At 38.3% G+C, this 17,903-nt stretch overlaps 1 protein-coding gene across 5 annotated transcripts in view; it reads left to right on the plus strand.

The window, feature by feature from the left end:
* The window catches only part of Col4a3 (collagen type IV alpha 3 chain), a 131,617-nt gene that overhangs the window by 97,519 nt on the left and 16,195 nt on the right, over window positions 1-17,903 (plus strand). For all 5 annotated transcript variants that reach the window (XM_046439824.2, XM_046439825.2, XM_046439823.2 and 2 more), the window contains 15 exons: window positions 269-361; window positions 981-1,082; window positions 2,179-2,276; window positions 3,030-3,180; window positions 3,532-3,645; window positions 4,712-4,879; window positions 6,162-6,251; window positions 6,591-6,725; window positions 11,254-11,352; window positions 12,474-12,563; window positions 12,873-13,012; window positions 14,931-15,057; window positions 16,186-16,266; window positions 16,662-16,760; window positions 17,241-17,288. In XM_046439824.2, the coding sequence (XP_046295780.1) occupies window positions 269-361; window positions 981-1,082; window positions 2,179-2,276; window positions 3,030-3,180; window positions 3,532-3,645; window positions 4,712-4,879; window positions 6,162-6,251; window positions 6,591-6,725; window positions 11,254-11,352; window positions 12,474-12,563; window positions 12,873-13,012; window positions 14,931-15,057; window positions 16,186-16,266; window positions 16,662-16,760; window positions 17,241-17,288 (1,635 nt within the window). The remainder of the gene's footprint in view (window positions 1-268; window positions 362-980; window positions 1,083-2,178; window positions 2,277-3,029; window positions 3,181-3,531; window positions 3,646-4,711; window positions 4,880-6,161; window positions 6,252-6,590; window positions 6,726-11,253; window positions 11,353-12,473; window positions 12,564-12,872; window positions 13,013-14,930; window positions 15,058-16,185; window positions 16,267-16,661; window positions 16,761-17,240; window positions 17,289-17,903) is intronic.

Consider the following 17,903-nt stretch of genomic DNA (forward strand, 5'->3'; position numbering starts at 1 on the left):
ATTAATTTTAGGGAAAGGACTCTCATTCAATAGATCAGAGCAATTAATTGAAACAAGCTTTAGATGGTAGCAGAAGTTCAACAGTATTTGTTGATTAAGTAGGAAATTTTCAATGAATGGTCAACCCTAAGCTAGTTTTGATATTGTAGAAGCAGAGATATTTTTTATTTTCCTTGGGAAAATGGTTATAACTCTTATAATTATATTTTTCCCAACATCCAAGAAGAACTTCAATATGAACCCCAATCTTACCTCAAATTTTCTTAAGGTCCTAAGGGAGAATCCACTGTTTCAACACCAGTCCCAGGCCTCCCAGGACCCCCAGGGCGCCCTGGCCATGCTGGTCCCCCAGGTCCACCTGGTGAGTATCCCTTTTGCCAGTTCTGTTGCATGACATCAGATAGTACCCTTCCTCTCCTGGAAAAAAAAAAATAGTGTTCCTGTTATAAGAAAAAAATATATTCGTTGGTTCCAAAAGAGAGCACAAGCCACACCTGTGAGATGAACAAGCAAGGAGGGGACTCTCTATTGCTCTTTGGGATTATCAAATTACCCCTCCTGGTGCTTCTAACATAAAAGTTCCAAAGCATACTGGCATAATCACTTACAAGGAATCTGAGAGCAAATAATCTTTGTGAATTTTTGGTGATTCAGTTAGAAATGTTTGCCCATAGTTAATCTGGGTATTTCCCATAGCAACTTTTCTCTGATAATGTGTTCTAAAGCTTTATTTTTATGCATAAAGGGAGACATATAGTTCAAGATATCTAGAATGCTTTTTTAAGGAACTAAGTTTAATTTTTAAAATTCTGTGCATCTCCTAATAATTAGTCCTCTAGGTAGGGTGAGTAGGAAGAATATACAGTGGGGCTTATGTTAAAATTATTTCTTAATTTCCAAAATGGGTTAAGATGACACAGAGAACTTAGACATTTTCTTTTGAAACAAATGAAGAAAAGTTGCTGCTGTGTGTCTTTAAGGTATCCCAGGATCCATGGGGAAATGTAATCCTGGTCTTCCTGGACCTGATGGTGAATCAGGAATTCCAGGAACTGGATTTCCTGGACCTCCCGGACCTAAGGGTAAATAAATTAAAAACTAAAATTCAAGGTTCATTGTGGTTATTTACAAGTTTTAAGTATATATAATAAATACTGTAGGAAATACCTATAACCTCGAAAAATGATACTGAGTCTGTTAAAAATCTCACAGTAATGTTAGGTGAAAAAGAAGAATTCACATTGATTTATGCAGTCTCATCTCAATCATGTTTTTTTTTAATGCATAGGAAAAAAACTGGAAAAAAATTCAAAATAATAACAATTCTTCTCAATCGTGAAATTATAAGGTTTTTTCTGCACTTTCTACATTTATGTATTACTTTACATATTTTTAAAATAAAGAATGAATTATTAAATCACAAGTAGGGCTGGGAGTATAGCTCTGTGGTAGAGTACATGCTTACCACTTGTAAAGCCCTGAATTTAATACCAAGCACACACCCCTGAAAAATATCACAAATGGCTGATTTTCCTATGCTCTCCAAAATATATTAAGAAGTTATTTTACTTTAAGGAAAGATGATATTTCCCATGAAAGTTGAAAAAACTCCCCAAAATCCAGAAGCTGAAGTTGGGAATGATGTAACATACCTGTAATCCCAGCTACTTGAGAGGCTGAGGTAGGAGGATTACAAATTCCTGGCCAGCCTCATCAATTTAATGAGACCCTGTCATTGAATCCAGGGGAGCTCAGTGATAGAGCTCCCCTGGATTCAATCCCTAGTACCAGACTTAAAAAAAGAAAAAAGAATTCAGATGCTGAGAGATGGACTAATAACTTTGAGGCTTCTGCTGAAGTCCTGTCCAGGACACATATGAGGAACCTCAGTCCATGCATTGTTGTATAGAACTTCAAGCTTTATGATAATTACATGTTTGTTTCAGTATTATTTAAAATGTTGGTCAAAATATCATCCAATTTTTTTTCATTGCTAGTTTACCCATTGGTTTTATTATCATTCCAACTTTCATAAAAACACCTGTAGCTGGCTGCCTCAGAAAAGTATTACACAAAATAAGAGAGATATTGCTCAGATTCTTTCAATAAGACTAATCCCCAATGTTTGTTTGTTTGTTTGTTTGTTTATTTATTTATTTATTATTGTTGTTGTTGTAGGAGATCCAGGTTTTCCAGGAACAAAAGGATCACCAGGTTGTCTTGGGAAAATGGGAGAGCCCGGGTTACCTGGACAGCCAGGCTTCCCAGGAGCCAAGGTTTGCAGGAATTTACACTCAGACTGACCTGGAGGAGCAGGGGGAAAACCATAATTGCCCAGTAGGGATGCCCCCCGTTAGCCAGGAGGCTCTGGATGTAGAAATTATCAGTATATTGTGGATGATGAAGATATCAAATATTTTAAGTATCTCTGGACCATCTTTCCTTAGAAGGTATTTGAACTGGGTACAATGCCACATGCCTGTAACCCCAGCAGCTTGAGCGGCTGAGGCAGGAGGATCACAAGTTCAAAGCCAGCCTTTACTTTGTGAGGCACTAAACAACCCAGTGAGACCCTGTCTCTAAATAAAATATAAAAAAGTGCTGGGGATGTGGCTCAGTGCTTAAGTACCCCTGGATTCAACCGCGGTATGAAAAAAAAAAAAAGGTATTTGAAGGAAGGCTTGCCTCTATTTCTTCCTTAATGTCTTCATGAACATTGAAAGTACATAAAATGGGAGAACCCTAGAAAAAAGTGTGGGTAGCGATGAGAAAACTTAGCAAAAGTGGAGCTATCCAACTCAGTCCTCTTAAAGAATAGAGGCTACACATATCCTGAAGCACAATTTTACAGCAAAGTCCGCAGCTAGAGTGGAAAAGGGAGAATTGATTGAATAGCGGTGGCTGTACAAACAGACGTGGAGCCTCCCTAACAGGGGTTATTTTCAAGTGAATAGCCTCAGAGACTAGCCTGTAGCAATGAGGATTTGGAAGCATTATGCAGCAAAACTAACATAATTTCTGTGCTATAGGGAGAACCAGCACTAGCCAGGCCTGGAGAACCAGGAAAACCAGGTTTTCCGGGAGAAAGAGGCAATTCCGGGGGAAATGGAGAAATTGGACTCCCTGGACTTCCAGGTCTCCCTGGAATTCCAGGAAAAGAAGGGCTTGATGGACCACGAGGTACAATAGCAAGTGTGATTACTTTTCTCCACTGTGAGCTCGACTAAAATGCAGCCAGCTGAATGTGTAGGTGCTTTGGCAATGAAGACTCCTTCTCAAAATAACTTCTAGTTCAATGAATAGAATCTGTGAAGCCTAATTATTTCCCCATTCAACATGGCTGCCCTGCCTTTCTTCCTCCTTTTCTTCCGCCTCCCTTTCTGCTCTTCTTTTTTACGAGTCTCCTCTATAAAAGGCACACTAAAGTACTAAATATAGGCTGAAGGGGGAGGGGGTTATAGAAGAATGACTGGAGTAGCAACCTGGACCTTGAGTTCTGGCAATTGAATTTCCCCCTGGATTCTTTTTCAGGAGATCCAGGGCATCCTGGGCCACCTGGAGATAAAGGACCTCCAGGCAGGTGCCTAGAGGGCCCCAGAGGAGCCCAAGGACTTCCAGGCTTAAATGGATTGCAAGGGCAACCAGGTAGGAGGAAGACCTCCAAACCAGGCTGGAGGCAGGCGGTGACAGGGACCACTGGCTCTGCTCTTAGCTGTTTAATGTGGGAATTGTCCAGCAACAAATCCTGGCTGCTGTTCAGTGAGAAATGCTATTTTAGAAACATAAACTTTACTGTTATAGGTTTGTTGCACATAGCAGTGTACACCACCAATAGAAGAAGAGACCTGAATTTAATACAGCTAGTTAGTTTGTATCTTTTATGTAAGAAAATATGAATACCAAAGACAGATAAATAGGTAGCTAGATAGATAATTTGCATATGTATCTACATAATACACTCTCAGGCAGCATTTTAGTTTTGATACCTCCATAAGTATATTCAAGTGGTGAATTTCTGTTTGTTGAAATAGAGAAAATTATGCAAAGATTCTAGTTTAACAAGTTGTAAACTAAAATGTGTAGTTGATTGTTTTACAAGCAACATAAAAGAAAGGGCATGCAAATAAATCTAAATGGTGCAGGCTATTTGTTCCAGATAATACGGAAAACTTTCTCTATTTTTTAGCTCCTCTAATCCAAATCTGGTGACTGTCTCTGGGAAAAACTCTTTAGAACTCAGTTAACGTCTATGGGCTAGTGTACTGCTCATATATTCATAAAAATAAGGTATTGGCCAAGACCTTAATTGTTAGAGTGGCACTGTTGTTTCCATTGACAGCATCCATTGACTCTCCTCCTCATGAGTGGCTCTGTATGTCTTGTGTAAGTGTAAAATGGAGCCACATTCAGAAAGCGTAGTACCTGAATGTGCCACTGGACTCGGAGATAGATGTAAATATTATACTTCTATTTCTGGATGAATTATTGAAACAGAAGATGTTAGAGCCAGAGTGAAATCTTAGAAATTTTATCTTGCAAAAGGGAGACATTACACACACACACACACACACACACACACACACAAACACACAAGTGTGCAGTTTACCTAGAATCATAGGTAAATATCTGCAGCCACAAAATATTTCTAAGTTTGATGGGGAAAGCATGTTTGCTAACTCACCCATGCATGTGTGCATTTATTTATGTATAGGCAGAAGAGGTGTGACAGGGCCAAAAGGGGACCCAGGAATTCCAGGCTTGGATAGGTCAGGATTCCCTGGAGAACCTGGACCACCAGGAAAGCCAGGTCATCGAGGTGAGATGGGACCACCTGGTCACAAAGGATATCCAGGAACTCCAGGATTTTCAGGACCACCAGGTATTGTGTAGTGTGTGTGTGTTTGCACACATGCACGGACTTTGGTTTTCTTCTTACATCTTCCTTCACATTTTCCCCTTAATGTGGTTCTGTAAACTGGCATAGACTTGTGACTCTATGCTTTTCTTTCAGTTAGTAAAAGTCATTTATTCTGAATGATTTTTAAGGTCCAGGAGCAGGGAAATGATAGTAGTATGATAATCACATTTCTTAATTGCCCAGGATCTGGCTATTTTTGCTCTACAATTCATTTAATATACCACTATGATATACTTATTAGTATTTTTTAAAGATTTTTACATTTATATTTACTTGGGATATTGGTCTGTTGTTTTCTTTTTTTGCAATGCTTCGGTCTGGTTTTGGTATCAGGTCAATGTTGGCCTTATAGAACTAGCCAGGAAGTGTTTCACCCTCTTGTATTTTCTGGAAGACTTTGTGAAGAATTGCTATTCCTTAAACGTTTGGTGGAATTCATGAGAAAAGGCATTCGGGTCTGGGCTTTGCTTTGTGGAAAGCTTTATATTAGCCATTAAGTCTTGTTTATTATGAGTCTACTTGAACGTTCTATTTCTTCTTGACAGTTTTAGTAATCTAAATTTAGGAATTTGTCCATTTTATCTAAGTTACTTAATTTGTTGCCATAGAGTTATAATATTTCTTTATTAACCTTTTTATTTCATGGCAACTTTTATAGTTCACATATTTGGGAAGAATGGTCTGTTTCCACATGGCATAAGGACTTCACTGATCTTCCCTCCAGAAGGAAGCCCAGGATATTAACTTAAGCACACCATTTACTGACCCATCTTCTAGACAAGTAAATGATCTTTTTTACCTCATCCAAGTAGAAGTCATTGGTAGCAAATTACATTTATAGTTGAAAACAGACTATATTCAAGTTTAGAGCATTCCATCCTTCTACCTCCTAACCAATAGCTTTCTATTATATCCCTTTATTTCATGTTTTTCCATAATACTTGTATCTAGGTAAACTTAGTTTTTCAATGTGCTTATCATTGCTTCCTACTTTGAGAGGGAGAATTTACTAGCTGATGTATCTTCAGTGTTGGCACGTGAAAGTAGCCCAATAATATGAATAAAAGAATCGTTTGTCAATTAAGTTATTATCCTGGACTCCTATCTGGAGGGGAGATCAGTGAAGTCCCTGCTATTCCTTCAACTCCCAATATCTGTTTCTAAGCGTGATTTATTTTACAGAATACTTTGTTTTTCCCATTCTCTACAACATGTGCAGCCTTGTGTCAATTTGCTTCCACAGGTGGAAGGGGCATGGTTGGGTTGATGGGCCATCCTGGAGCCACTGGCCCTCCTGGGCCTCCTGGGAACCCAGGCATGCAGGGGCAGAAGGGTGAGTGTCCAGATCTCAGGAGGTATGGGCGCATTCATTTATTCAGCAACAAAATAAACTACACATCATTCTTTCTGGAGAAAATAGTTAAGAGAAAAATATGTCTGACCTTCCTGGTTTCTGTGTTCCTTTTTCCCATTTGAATGGAACCCTGTTTTTTCCCTGCAGGCTTATACTTTATACCACTCCCCTTACGTGGCTTCCAGTTTGGGGGAACTTTTGAATTCTCAGCTCTGTTAATCTTTTTTCATTCTCTTTTATTGCAAGTCCTGTTAACTTTGAATCCCTGTGAATTACTTGAAGAATGAAGGATTTGATGTTGTTACTCCTGTCTGTTAGGTAGCCTTGGAATTCCAGGAATAAAGGGTGAGAGAGGACCCCCAGGAACCAGAGGGGAACAAGGAGATAAAGGAAATCCAGGTCCTTCTCAAATAGCCCATTTAAAGGGAGACAAAGGAGAACCCGGGCCCAGAGGTAAGGAATTTTCTACATTTAGAATCAGAACATTAGAGTTGATGGTGGAACTAAAACACTATCCAGGCAAATCCCTGTAGTTGACAATTTAGGATAATGAGGATACTTAGGTTCTTTTTCTTTTTTTTATTTGGGGGTGGGGGTGGTGTGTATTATTGGGGATTGAACATAGGGGTTTTAACCACTGAGCTATATCTCCAGTCCTTTTTTATATTTTGTTTTGAGATAGCATCTCACCAAGCTACTTAAGGCCTCACCAAGTTACTGAGACTTGCTTTGAACTTGTGATCCTCCTGCCTTAGCCTCCAGAACCACTGGGATTATAGGCATGTGGCACCACTCCCAGCTCAGGATAGATTTTTCTGACTGCATCTAAAACCTTCTTCTCATGCTTAGAATTCCTTAGAGAATAATACTAAGAAGAAAGTATCCTATGAAAAATTAACCCTTTAGAAATACTGTTAATTGTAAGGTATGACTTTTAGGCTAAAATTTAAGTCTGTTCAAATTATTTCAAGTTATTTGAATGCCTCTCATGACAGTTTTTGTCATGTGATTAATACAAGCAATATAAAACCAAATTTTAAAGAGGCCTCCCTTGCAATCCCCTTGGCTAATGCCCCCCCCCCCCAACTGATGCATCTTAATGACACAGCATGGGGGTTTCTGCATGGCTCTTAACCAAATACAATCCCAGCTTTAGAAAAACAGAGAACTGCTGGGTAAAATGTTACCTTTGCAGATCAAACTTTCATAGCAATGAAGGAATGAGATAAAATGTGTTTGCAGTTGCACAGCATGTCATGCTTTGAGAAATTTATAATGAATTTTGAGAAGTAAGATCACATTCAACAAATATTTATATGCTTGGCAAATGTAGTCTAAGAGATTTGCTTTTAAAATTCTGCACAAGGTGCTGCAGACCATGCTAGAAAGACTGAACAATTCTTTCCAGAGTTAGGGAAGACTTCCTGAAAGTGACATCTGACAAGCTCTTAAGAATGATTGAAAAAAAAAAAAAAGAGAGAGTGATTGAATCCAACTTATTTGCCAACTGAAAAAATAATCATTGGGAAAAATCTTATCAAACGTTTTTGGATTTTTGTACCCAGCGGTGCTTGACCATTAAACTATATCCCTAGCCCTTTTTATTCTTATTTTGAGACAAGGTCTTGCTAAATTTCTTAGAGCCTCACTAAATTGCTGAGGCTGGCCTTGGACTTGCTCTCCTTTTGCCTCAGCCTCAGGAGTCACTGGGATTACAGGTGTGCACCATCACACCCTGCAAAAGTTGGTTTTTGTCTTTTTATTTATTTATTTATTTATTTATTTATTTATTGCACAAAGGAAAGCTAGGAAACAATAGTCTTTTGTGTAATTCCCATTCAATCTGCTGCTGGAGAGATCTTTTACTTCTAGAGCAAACAACAGATTGTATACTATTTTTAGCAATGGAATAGAAGGTAAGATGAGTTTCGTAAGACTGTGCTAGGTCTGGCTTAATCAAGATGTAAAATAAAGAAAAAAATACCAGCACAAATTTCCAGTCCTCACTAACTATCTGCATAGACACCATTTTACTATTTCTACATTGTTTGGAGAGTGTTAGAAACATTTTTGAAAAAAAAAATATGAATAGCATATCTGTGTCTACATAAACCAAAATTTGGTTCTCACAGCCTAAATGTGCAATAAATACTAATTTACGCTAAAATATTCCTTTTGTAAAATATAGAGGAACACATGCTATTTCTGTGCTTCTAACAAAATTCTACAATTTACTCACACAAATTACAGTATGTGTCAAAGCTCTGAGTGTTTTGAATGAATAATAAGGAGCACAGATTGAACAACAAAAATGAAACAAATGATCTGGGCCTCTCTAAGTCTAAGTGTGATCCATTTATAAAAATTTGAATTTCTGACACAAAGGCATCCACTGCAGATGTGGAAGAGATATCAAGGTCACAAATGAGCTGTTGTAGTCTTCTCCTGGAGGAGTCTGCATGGGAAACTTAGGCACATGTATGAAAGATAATAAATAATACAATAATGAAAATTAGTACTCTTCTGTTGTTTAACAAAGACCTATGTAGCAAGTACTATTCTAAATTTTTCAAATATTGACTCATTTACTCTCACAACAACCCTAGGAGGAGATACTATAATTGCCATCATACCATTTTTCAGATGCAAAGTAGGTCAAGTTACTTGCTAATGCCACTCTGACAGGAAGTAGCAGCGATGGGCCTCATGCTAATGTGACTGATTGGAAAGGCCATACTTGGCCTCCCCTCTGTGCCACTGGGTACCCTCACAGGGAACCCTGTGATTGTTGAAAGAAGCAGAAAACACTGCAACTAGATTAGTCGGATAAACCTCTATGAGAGGGTATTTAAATTGTGAGTGGAATTCAGATGAGCTTATAAGTTTGTGCTTGTATAATTATGTTAAAATGAACCCCAATATTATGTATAACTATAACGCACTAGCAAAAAGAGGAAGAAGAAAAAGAAGAGGAGGAGGAGTGTGAGGAAGAAGGAGAAAGAGAAAAAGAAAGAAAGAAAAAAAAGGAAGGAAGTAAGGAAGGAAGGAAGGAAGGAAGGAAGGAAGAAAAGAAGGAAGGAAGGAAAGAGAAAAGGAAATCTTTCCAAGGTTCTCCTGGCTTTAAGAATTGACTTGAGGGCTGGGGTTGTGGTAGAGCGCTCACCTAGCATATGCGAGGCCCTGGGTTTGATCCTCAGCACCACATAAAAATAAATAAATAAATGTTAAAAAAAAAAAAAAAAAAAGAATCGACTTGAGCCTGGCACGTTTGTGCATACCTGTAATCCCAGATACTTGTGAGACTGAAGCAGGAGGATAGATGTTTCAGACCAGCCTGGGCAACTTAGTGAGACATTGCCTCAAAAAAAAGGAAAGAAAAAGGCTGGGGGAGGGAGGAGAGAGGAGATATAGTCAGATGGCTCAGTGGTAGGGCAACCCTAGGCTCAAGTTTTGATCCCTAGTACTGAGAAAAAAAGTGGGGGATTCAAACTCTTTAGCCCAGCATACAAGTATTTTGACCATTTGCCCTTTGCCTATCTCTCCAGCCACTTGACATTTACGTGCTCAAGAATTATTTTTCAACAATTAAAAAAATTTTAATGTCTATAGAGTAAGCATTTTTTAATGTCCTGAATACGCAGAGGTGACCAAAGCCAACTTGGTCTTCTATCATGGAGACACTTATTGTTTAGTGGGGAATTGCATAGAAGGGTCTGTAAATATCTGTACAAGCTAAGTAGAAAATATCTGAGGCTTTGTGGACCACATACAGTCCCTGTTGTATACTCATCTTTGATTTTGCTTATGTTTTTTGTTTTGTTTTTATATCCCTGTAACAATGTGAAAACCATCCATAGCTCTCAAGTCTCACAAAATCAAGCCAGATTTGGCCTGCGGGCTGAAGGAAATGAACACACTAAACAATGTATTCATAGATTGTGATAAATAACACAAGTGGAAAAAATAAAGGTGCAAAACAAAACAATCTCCCCCCTGCCACTTACCACTCCTCTGCACATGCTGTGTTCTTGCCTGGGAATCCTGTCTCATTCTGTTCTTTCTCCACCCAATTAGCTCTTATTCCAACTTCAAGATTGAATTAAAAAGCAGTACTTCTTCCAGAAAATCTTCTCTGTGGCATTTAGTGCCCAACTCTATTTCAGAACTTATTTCACTGGTGGTAATTTCTTGTTTAGCTGGCCATCTTCCCAACTACACACAAAAAACTTGGGAAAGGGAGCCTGATTTATTTTTATTTCTAGTGTTCATCACAAGACCTGTCTATTACTTACATGCTTAATCCATATGTGAATGAATAAATAAGTTCATAAGCAGGCCAACAGCCAAGGGAAGAAAATTTGCTTGAGAAAAAGTACAAAGCCAAATCATGCAGACTAACTGCCCCATCCAGTGAGGCAAGTTCAAAATGTACTCTGTAGGTAATAAAAGAGATTCAATGAGTGTTAATGGGCAGGAGCATTATATGCTCAAACCTGTAATCTCAGGAAGAGTAGAATAGTATCCTGGAAAGTTCATAAGTATAGAACTGGGTTCAAACCCCTGTGTTGTCACTGATTGACACTCTGATTTCAGGTAGGGCTTTTGACTTACCTAATACTTACAAAATAATCTTAAAAATGTTTTGAGAATAAAATTGTTTATATAAGAATTGTGTGGTAGATAATGTTCTGCTTTACTATAAAAAATGAAGAGAGAGCTAAGCAAACATTTTAAATATTTAAATATTATGATTATTGTTAGTGCACACTGAGAGCTAGCACCTGCCAGTCACTGTGCTGGTGCTGTACATACATTATCTCACTTAATTCTCTTCTAAAAAGGACACAGACCCTCATGTGTCCATGCTCTTAATCAACATGCCAGGCTATAGTAGAATAATATCCCAGCAGTTTAAACCAGGATGTGGATGAGTCTGATAAAATTCTAACCAGTTCTTTTGATATCTGGTTTTTAACTTTAGGGTTTGCAGGATATCCAGGTGAGAAAGGAAACAGAGGTATTCCAGGGTTTCCAGGTTTAAAAGGCCATGAAGGACCACCTGGACCACCAGGACCACCAGGTATTACTGATGCTCCAATAGAAATATCATGTTTCAAATTTTCCTAGCTCTACATATAATAAAATTTGCTTCTATAATTACTGGGTAGAAGATGAAGCCTGCTTCAATAGTGTTCTAGCAGAAATTTGCTTCCAGATTAGACCAAAAGGAAGTATTTTATAGTTGGCATATATTAACTAAAAAATATTAAACTATACATAGTTTCATTTTCTACTCAAAATTTTATTTTGAAATGGCTGATCTGTATTATAAATGATAATTTTTCATAGTATCTTATATCAAAGATGAAAATTATTGCTCTAGAGGTTTTCAGATTTGTCCTCTCTTTTTAATTGAGTTTGCAAAGTTGTGTTTCTTGTTTCATTTTGTTCTTTGTCGGTGTGATTTTGGAGATTGACCCCAGGGGCACTTTACAACTAAGCTATATTCCAAGCCCTTTCTGCTTTTTATTTTCAGACAGGGTCTTACTAAGTTGCCCAGGCTGGCCTCAAACTCTTGCCTGATTTAGAGATGTGTGCCATCATGACTAGCTGCAAAGTAATTTTTTAAACTATTAAAGTGGTCCTTCATTCTCCAACCACTCCAGTAACGAAAATGTTACACGGCAACAAAACTTCAGTATGCAATTAGAAATACCCTTTTCTGCTGGTGTTGGTTCCAGAATGACTTTGATGTTTGAAATCTGGACCTGCTGATGAGAATGTCACTTTCTCTAGTTTCACATGTTTTGATTCCCCTGGCCTTTATCAGAAAGCTATATAGGAAGCCGGATGTGGTAGCACATGCCTATAATTATAGCAGCTCAGGAGGCTGAGGCAGGAGGATCATGAGTTCAAAGCCAGCCTCAGCAATTTATCAAGGCCCTAAGCAACTCAGTGAGACTCTGTCTCTAAATAAAATTTTAAAAAAAGGGGGCTGAGGATGTGGATTAGTGGTTAAGAGCCCCTAAGTTCCATCCCCAGTACAAAAGAAAAAAAAATTAAAAAGAGAGCTAAACAGGAACTTATACCAGCTGGACCTACTATTCTGGATTTTTTACTCATGCAAGTAGCAGATATTTATTGAGTACCTACTATGCCCAGGAACTATGTAGGGCATATTACTCTTCCTTTGTTCTTAAGGCCCTCGGGGAGATCCAGGAAGCCCTGGGAATCCTGGAGACCCAGGACCACGTGGTGCCCCAGGAAGCATGGGGAACATGGGTGTGCCAGGTAATACATAAGTTCCTTGAGCTGACAACAGGTCACACTTCTAGATTTTCTATGCTATGTATTGTCCTACTTTTCCACTTAGAAGAATGCTCATATAAAATAAGTAGATTTTCTTTTAGACACAGGTATTTTGTGAAACATGAATGAGAACAAAATAAATATTTACATCATACAAAATTACATATCATAACTACCTGATGTATTCGTGATTCTGAAAAACCAGCTTCTTGGGAAATGGGCACTTTACATGAAGTTTGAAAGTAGAACTCCATATTTACCTGTTTTACCTGATATGATTCTTAATTTTAGGTTCTAAAGGAAAAAGAGGAACTTTAGGACTTCCAGGTCTAGCTGGAAGACCAGGCTTCCCAGGTACTCATGGTCAACAAGGAGATAAGGGAGAACCAGGTTACTCAAAAGACACAAGGCCAGGACCACCAGGACCAAAGGTACATAGGGCACTGAAATAATTATGTTTGGGGGTGGGGGAAGCCCAAAGAAATATTAAAAAGCATCCAGATTCAATGTGAGCAGAGAAAATTAAAAATATTATTACTTCAAGGCAGTTAACTAGATCTTTAAAAATATAACTTCCATAACTGAGGATGCCTATCAGTCAGTTGTCTGGTTCAGAAATCCTGTTTCAGCCACTGTCCCTGCAATTTAAGTGTGCTCCCAGAAGGAGGCAGTGATGATAGGCCCACACTACCTGACAGGGCAGGGTTTTTTTTCTGTTGTGATGGCTAGTCTCTACCATGGACTCATCTCACACAGACTTAGAAATCTTATAATCAAAAACACATGTCTTAGTAAGATATCACAAAAGATACAAAATAAAGTAAGTCAGAAGTATTATTAAAAGGCAAATGGAATCCTAAGATACATACATTTATCTTTCTTGTTGATAAAGTGTATTTTCATTTTATTACGCAGAGCATTTTTATTTTGTCTTAATGTTCTTGTGCTTGTGTCTGTCAAATCTAGGTTGGAGGTCAAAGCTCTTGATTGTGTGTTGTATGAAGCAGCAACCAAATGTTTCAGGAGGCTTTGGCTGCTTTTTCAAGATTTACTTTCTACCAACCTTTCTGTCTACTATAGTTATACTAACGGCCAGAGCTAGACAATTATAGCACAACCAATAGAAATTTTTATAAGTAGGGGTTTTTAATATGGGTTCCTTGGACCCCTAGAGGAATTTATGGAATCTCAAGAAACACACTCACCTCCTGAAATTGAATACAAACTGTTTGAATGCAAATTTTTGTATGGAAGAGCCCATATTTCATCAGATGTTCAAGAATATACAACTCTAAAACATAAAAGCTATTACTTAGGGAATGTTCTCCCTCTCTTTTGAGCCAACAAAATGCAACTTTTCTTAAAATTTTCATATTTTCCAGTAGTAATTGCCAAAACAAGAAAGAAAAATTTTAGATCCTTCATGGATCCAGGAAAATAACCCCTTATGAGTTGGAACACAAATTTCCTTTTCCCTTTCTATTTAGACTAGATTCTTGGGAATCCAGGAAAAGTCTCCTTCCACTGAGGAATTTTTCTTAGTGAGGAATTCTACTTGACTTTATTCACATTCAGTTAATTAGTAGTTCCATTTAGATTTAAGATTTAATTGGTAACCATCAGAACCATTTTTTAGAACTTTGTATAAGCTGGTTTTATGATATTAGCAAGAAATAGAGTAATATATTTTAATTAGCTACAGTAGAAATTTTACAAGTCACTGTCAAACCCATATGTTTTGATTTATCATAAGACTAAAATATAGATGTAATGAATATTAAATCATTGAAAGTATTTTTTGCATATTGAATCTGTTGCATAGTAATAGTAAGACACATATCCTTTTGTTAGCTATTTCTTTCTTACCCCAGTCAGTCATCAAAATTTATAATTATAAATCTGTGTGATTATTTAACATTTATCTCCCCACTGGTGTCTGATGCTCCATGAAGACAGGGCTGTATGTACCATGTATGGATATGAGATGGTATCCATACATGATTCGTACAGATCATCACATGCTGGTAAGAGGCAACTTCAAGGGTCTGCAGCCTGTGTCATCACAAAGGTCCCATGTGAAGAAGGACCCAGGCTTGGCTTACAATTCTATTGTTGCTGTTTTGAAATTAATTATTAAAAAGAGAGAGAGAGAGCAAGAACTACATTTTTATTTAGCATTGCACCCTACAAACCATGTCGCCCACCTGTTCCAGCACCTTTCATGGTACTGGCCTACAGCAGAGAACTTAATATGAATTGATGAATGAATGAATGAATGAAGTTTATTCTTAATCCTAATCACATATCCTGCTTATATGAGAATTTTAAAGGTGTTTGACTGAATTTAAGGGGGATCCAGGATTGCCAGGTGACGTGGGAAAGAAAGGAGAAAGAGGGGCCCCTGGCCCACCTGGACGATCAGGGCCTGTTGGACCTGAGGGAGCCCCTGGAAGTCCAGGAGATCCTGGCCACCCAGGTGAGCTTTGGCTTTAGGGTTCTGAAAGTTGGAAGCATACATGTAGTAACATTAGCCTCCTGGAGTATTCTTTGTAAACTCTGCTTACATGCTACAATTGTTTTTATTCAACTTGGACCTTGAAATTCTAAGACACTAAGAAAGAGTGAATTAATCAAAAGGAGTCTAATTTTACTGTTGGGAAACTAAAATCTAAAAACATACTCCTGTAAGCAAAACTTTTGAAATGCTACCTCAACAAATTCTGCCTAAAGATATGAAATGTTATTTACCTGCACAATCTTATAATGTTTGGAGGAGTTTAGAAATGTCCACAACAGATACTCCAGACAGACGGGATGGCTTAAGCAATAGAAATTGTTTTTATGAGGGTCCTCAAGTTCAGAAGGCAGAGATCAAGGTGCAGGTAGAGTTGGTATCTTCTGAGACCTCACTGCTTGGCTCATTCTTCTCCTGTCTTCCCTCTGGTTGTCCAGGTCCTAAACTCCTCTTACATAGGCACTACTCAATTGGTATCTCCAGTGGATGAGGACCCTCACTAGTGACATCATTTCTACTTAATTTTTAACAACTCGTTCTCTAAATATAGTGACATCCTGAGGTACTGCAGGTTAGGGCTTCACATGAATATGAGGACAACACAATTCAACTCCTAACACATTGCTCTGATCCTTTTGTTCTGACATATTTCTGGGTTGAACAGTGGATTGCTTTCTTATTAGCTTGCAGCTTAGGTTTGTTTTCATTGTGTTTTATTGAAAACAATTGTTTTAACTATTGGATTGCAGCTTCAGGTCTTTAAGACAGCATTTAAACTATCTGTTGGAACGCTACAAGTTTCAACATATTTGCAGCTAACTACAATGAAAACAGCACTTCAGATATTGAGTGGTCCATGTGGTTGGTATACATGTGCTTTTTAAAATGGTTTGAGACATCTCTGCTGTGGGTCCCTGGGAGAATAGCTGCCAAGACAAAAGCTTGAAGGGACCTGTCACCAGAGATTCCTTGAGGCCAGCTGGAGCACAGATGACTGCAAGAAGTGACCTTTTCAGGCACTGTTGTATACGTTTGTAAACATTTATCTTTCCATGTTTGCTTTTCCTTCCCGTCTCTCTTTATTCCTAGGAAAGCCAGGTCCTGATGGTGATTTGGGACTTAAAGGAATCAAAGGTTTCCCAAGCCGACCAGGAATAAAAGGCCCTCCAGGTTTCATTTTTGTACTTATTCTGCCCCTTTTCTTGAGGGAAGCACATTTTCTACTGAGGTTGGAATCTCTGTACACTTACTGCTCTTATAGAAGGTAGTTCCAGTTACTCAGCACCCAGACAAAAACTATGTAGTGAAAATGGAGTTAGACGTTTCTACTTCTGATTCACATATCTGCCCATGTAAGCATCCCAACAGTCACTTCTGTGATAATAGTAATCTGGGCATGCTTTTCACTATTGTCCTAGCTTTCACATAACTAGAGCTCTGAAAATTTAGCACTTTTAACAAAATTCTGCATATTTTCCTAGTATTCACACTGGTAAGAAATAAGTCCTCTCTTCAAATGCCATGGTTTTTATTTTGGTTTATTAATTTGCTTTTTTTTTTTTCAGGTCTTCCAGGATTCCCAGGACCTCCTGGACCAATGGGTGTAAGAGGTAACCAAGGACACGATGGGATTCCTGGTCCAGCTGGAGAAAAAGGAGAAACAGGTACAACTTACTCATTCTTTCCCCTTGAATTTGGTACCGGGGATTGAACCCAGGGGTGCTATACCATTGAGTTACATCCCCAGTCCTTTCTACTTCTAATTTCCAGGCAAGGTCTTGTTAAGTTGCTGGGCTGGCCTTAAACTTGCAATCCCCCTGCCTCAGACTCCCTAGTAGTTGGGATTACAGGTGTGTGCCACCACAACCCAGCCTTGATCATTAACTTTGATCCACTAATTTTATTTTGGATCGAATCATTTGGAACATTTTAATCCTTCATTGCTCTAAAGATTTTTTTCTCTGATAGAACCAATGTTTTCTAACATGTTCCTGGTGTGGGATAACTAAATTTCATTCATATATATGTGGGTGTGTGTGTATTTATGTATATATATGATATACACACAACTTACACACATATATACTCATATTTATAAATAATGAAATTAACCAAATATTAAATGTCAAACTCATCTCTTTCAGGCTTGCTGGGGGCCCATCCAGGCCCAAGAGGGAACCCTGGTGCTCCAGGTAAGCAGTTCTTTCCTGACCTAAAAAAGCACATTTCCAATGACAGAATCCAGTTTGATTTACTTGCTATATTAAATAAACTTAACCTAGTGAATTAAAGAAGTCTTTCAACGGCAATGTAACATATTGATAGTGAACATTTAATTGAATACTAAGACTATCATTAACACAAAGTGAATGGATTAGAAACTGTGATCCAATTTTGGAATTTCCTTCTTTTTTGGAGGGGGGTTGTACCCAGGATTGAACCCCGGGGGCATTTAACCACTGAGCCACATCCCCAGCTCTATTTTATATTTCATTTAGAGACAGGGTCTCACTGAGTTGCTTAGGGTCCCGTTAATTTGCTGAGGCTGGCTTTGAACTTGGGATCCTCCCATCTCAGCCTCCCAAGCCACTAATTTCCTTTTATGAAATTCTGTTTTCAAAAAGAATTCTTATGTCATTGCCTTTTTGCTAGTATGATTTCCATGTGTCCTCAGAGAAGGATGCAGGTAGAATTGCTGGCTTCTCAATGAGCATGCCTCCCTGGGGCTCTGAGACACAGTAGAAATCCCAAACCCTTCCCATCTATTGTCCTCACAGGTCCAATCCTGCCCCACACTGAGCTTGTGG

Source organism: Marmota monax, unplaced genomic scaffold, assembly GCF_021218885.2.
Source record: "Marmota monax isolate L192 unplaced genomic scaffold, Marmota_monax_Labrador192_F-V1.1 WCK01_AAM20220418_F8-fsc00041, whole genome shotgun sequence".
Taxonomy (NCBI): domain Eukaryota; kingdom Metazoa; phylum Chordata; class Mammalia; order Rodentia; family Sciuridae; genus Marmota; species Marmota monax.